General features: G+C 45.6%; 1 protein-coding gene across 1 annotated transcript; it reads right to left on the minus strand.

Moving 5' to 3' along the window:
• Positions 1-2,279: 2,279 nt before the first annotated feature.
• LOC108796287 (E3 ubiquitin/ISG15 ligase TRIM25-like) lies at positions 2,280-4,033 on the minus strand. Its single transcript, XM_018567750.1, has 2 exons — positions 2,969-4,033; positions 2,280-2,809 (listed from the first exon to the last, which is right to left on the minus strand). The coding sequence occupies exons 1-2, from the start codon at positions 4,014-4,016 to the stop codon at positions 2,280-2,282; spliced, it is 1,578 nt and encodes a 525-aa protein (XP_018423252.1). The 5' UTR covers positions 4,017-4,033.
• Positions 4,034-4,239: the final 206 nt, after the last annotated feature.

The following is a 4,239-nucleotide window of genomic DNA, read 5'->3' on the forward strand; positions in this document are numbered from 1 at the left end:
CTGACTGGTTTGCTAGAAAAAAACACACACACACGGATCCCTGTCTGGCAGATGTGATAGCTTCCATGGACTGATACTAATCTGTATGCAATCAGCTGCGACACAATGCAATGTCAGACAGAATAACAAGAAGCCTACCACGGAGTATACAGATACTGGTAACACAATGCAATAATCTCTCTAGAGGTATAGATTCTTAGCTTGGTACATGGAAGCTGCTTATTATTTTATAAAATATAATATCCCTAAGTGGGCAGTACATAAAATATGTACAAAAGTAAAGATTGCAGGAAAGGAGGTGACAGAAATGTAGCTTTTTGCTATAACATAAAAACATAAATAAAAATACTGTGTGGACAATATTGTTTTATCACAATGGCAGGAAGTTACTGAAAATTCTGTACATACCATGTCTCTCTTAATTACAATGTTCATCTCATGCTACTTCATTTATAGAGGTATTCACGTGGGATGAACTCTAACCCTTTGACCAAGCACCTTTGGAAGAGCTACTACCTCACCTGTGGTAATGGGTTCTGACCTCCTGAAGAGGCCATAGGTTATGCGGACCAGCCAGACCACAGTTTGGGTCCATATGAAAGTTTTCTTCTTTACCTAGAGCCTTGTTTTTTTATCAGGTGGGTCATAACCCAAAAGTGGGTCGCAACCCCATGTTCAGTGGGTTGCCGCATGCTTTCCATTTTTCTAGGGCAGAGGCTCCTCTGCTTCTCCCTAGCACAACACTGTTCATTTTCGTGCCAAGCAGACACTCAAAATATACTGCCCGGAACCGAGTGTCAGCTTGAGGTGGGATGTGATGGGGCTATGGTCACGAGGGAGCTCCATCCATAGATGCATTGCTTACAACTCCCTCACGTGTCCTGTAGAGGTGCCTGGACCGGAGTGATGTCACATTCTGGTTCCCGGCACCTCTACAGGGCACTCAAGGGAGCTTTACATGCAATGCACATATGGATAGAGCTCCGTCACAGCACAGCAGTCCACACTGGACCCAAGGCTGAGGATCCCCTCCAGTTCTAGTAAGGTAGGGAGACTGGGTGTGCCAGAATGTATGAGATTGTGTCTGTGTATGTATGTCAGTGTTTTTGAGGGCCCGTTCATACTAGTACAGTGCATTAAACTGTATCTCTGGTGTGGGAGGTGTTGTGCGTTGCCATTCATTTAAATGCTACCCCAAAAGCCCCTCCCACCCACAGTTCCTATGCCTGCACCGGAATGTGCGGTACCCTAGTGCTGTGCGTTCCATTGCAGTGATGACCGAGGACAAATGTGGGTCCTGAGGTTACACAGATTGAGAACCACTGACCTAGAGGAATTAATCCAAACACCACAGATTTCATCAGTTAGAGCCACAAAGGAAGTGAGTAATAGAGGACTTCCTCTGCCAGCTTCTGTGTTTACAAGCACCAGCGGCAGGTCGTTGAGGTGTCACAGTGGATCCCCCACCGATGGAAGCCCAGCCAAATGTAACTGCCTATAGGTGGAATGAGCACGTAAAGATAGGAGATCTTTCTTCAACCCACCACTCCAAACAGCTGTCTTTACAGAATGTTGACTTCTATCTGCAGTAGTCACACAATTGGGCTTCTCTTCCATTTAGAATAGTGATGTGGTTCCGGGTGATTCCACCTTTCTTTAGGTCTTGTAGTCTCGTCTTTCTTTGTTTCCTCTGTGACCTGACATTGCAGGGAAGGGGAAGGGTACAGAAGAGGGGAGCTCCTTACTCAGCTCTGATAAACTAGACACAAATCCATCTGGCACCTTCACCTTGTGACGCCAAAGGTGGCCAAAATTATTTAGCCTGAAATAGGCAGCTGGTAGCACGGGAGGTGGGGGCATGTTATACCCATACTGTCACCCATCCACTCTGACAGACAACACGGCACACAGCGTGATACCAAACACACCTATCACACATGTAATGTAACTGTCACATAGACAGATAATAATTGGTGATACCTGACCTCTTTTACAGATTTATTAATAGAAGAGAAAATAACATTTATAGTAACAGATATCAATCCCCATCTCCCGTATATCTTAACCAATAGGAGCATAACTAGCATTGGATATATTCATAGTGCCAATTATTACTGCCAATCAGAGTGAGGGGGAGGAGCTTGTGAGGACAGAAATGTAGGAATTCTCTTGATTTTTCAAATACAAATCAACAATGCAATTTCCTGTCCACCACTTCCTAAATATTTAACGGATCGAATTCTCCACCCTGTGTTGGCACCAGCCTCTGGGAAGATTCCTTAAATCTGATTATCCCCACATATATTTATACAACCTTCCCCTACCCATAACCCAGCATGTAGGGGCTCAGTGAAGGTGGTAGTGAAGGTGTGGAGGTGTCTGATCCGGTCAGACAATTCATAAAAGGAGATCCGCCCGGCCTCATAATTCAGAACTATCCTGACTCTGTTACTGGAGATATTGCCGGGTAATTGGATCTTCTTCCTGTCATGCATCACTGAGTACTGATTATGCCATAACCTCTTCTTCAAACACCAGGACTTCTTATTATTTCCAATCACTGACTGACCTCCTGTCCTGTCTACACTGGGGTAACACATCCCAAGTCTCCAGATTACTGAACCCCGAACATCCACTTCCCAGCAATGTCGCCCTGAGGAGAAACTCCGACTGCTCAACACCTGAGGACACTGAAATCTCTCTGGAGTTTCTGGGCGATTCTGAGATGATGAGCAGGTTGCAGTTTTCCTGTCATCTGATATATGTAGTCTGTTACCAGCTGTGTTCACATCCAGTAATATACCTTTAACTACTGACACCGCTAATGTTTGCTGGACAGCCCCAATATTATCCTGGCGTTGTAAGGACTTTACAGTATAGGTGGGTCCGTGGTGTGTCATGGAAGATTTAGCATTGCTATGATCTTTGTCCTTTGTACTAGAATGTGGATAGACTTGTGTGCCTGGACCTTCCTGTACAATTACCCCAGACATGATATCAGATATACCTGTGTGTAATGTGTGTGAGATCCCCGCCACATCCAGATCCCCTCCATCATGGAGGAGTCTATCATGTCTCTCTCTGTCCCCATCATCTCCATCCTCAGTATCACACAAGTCACCTGTGTATGATTCCTGTAAGACAGTCTGTGGATCCGTCATGTTACACAGCTCCTCAATGTAGAATATCTTACTGTACAGCTCGTCCTTCTTTATTTCTAGCTGCTGGACCAAATGAGACAATGATAGTGAAGCCCGCTCTGCCTGCCCGGAGATCTCACTCAGGACTCTCTTCTCCAGGTCCTCCAGACGTCTCCTGAGGTCTCTGAGCAGAGCAGTGACTCTCTCTGTTTCACCAGCTGCTTTTCCTTGTACTTTCCTCCTGTGTTCCTCCAGACTCTGGACTCTTCTCTCCGTCTCCTCTCTCTTTGTCATCAGTTTCTGCAGAACATTTCTCAGTTTCTTCTTCTTCTTCTCAGAAGCCTCATCCAGAGTCTCCACCTGATGTCCTCGATGTTCTCCATCCAGCTTGCAGGACACACAGATACAGGCAGAGTCCTCAGTGCAGTAATACTTCAGTAGTTCCTTATGGACGGAGCATTTCATGTTCTCCAGGGAGGTGGTGGGGTCACATAAGACGTGTTCTGGTGCCTTGCTGTGGACTCTCAGGTGGTTGTCACACAGAGAAGCTTCACAATGCAGACAGGACTTCACAGCAGGTACAGGAGTGTGAATACAATGAGCACAGAGGATCCCAGTTTTGTTCTCATCACACTTTGCAGTCTGGAGGGTCACCAATATTTTACACAGAGTAAAGTTCTTCTGAAGTGCAGGACGTTTCCTGAAATTTTCTCTACAGTCGGGACAGGTATAACCTCCAGACCCCTCCTGTGTGTCAAGCACATCATTAATACAGACTCGGCAGAAGTTGTGTCCACATTTCAGGGTTACAGGGTCTGTATAAATGTCCAGACAGACGGAACATTCCAGCTCCTTCCTTAGATCAGCAGACGCCATCGCTGACAGCAGAAGAGAGAAATGACAGTGAAAGTCTCTGACACTCCTTAACCAGTGTTACGGGTTCTGTACACTCCTACACAGGGCGAGACTGAGACTCGTATTCATAGGAATCCTTATACAGAGGACACAGATAATACATGGGAGGATTCCTGACAATAATCTCCATATCTGAGGAAGAATAAAGGTCATTTAATAATCTGTGGAAATGTTGTGTCAGGAA

This window comes from Nanorana parkeri, unplaced genomic scaffold (genome assembly GCF_000935625.1).
Source record: "Nanorana parkeri isolate BGI_ZX_2015 unplaced genomic scaffold, ASM93562v1 scaffold1088, whole genome shotgun sequence".
Classification (NCBI taxonomy): domain Eukaryota; kingdom Metazoa; phylum Chordata; class Amphibia; order Anura; family Dicroglossidae; genus Nanorana; species Nanorana parkeri.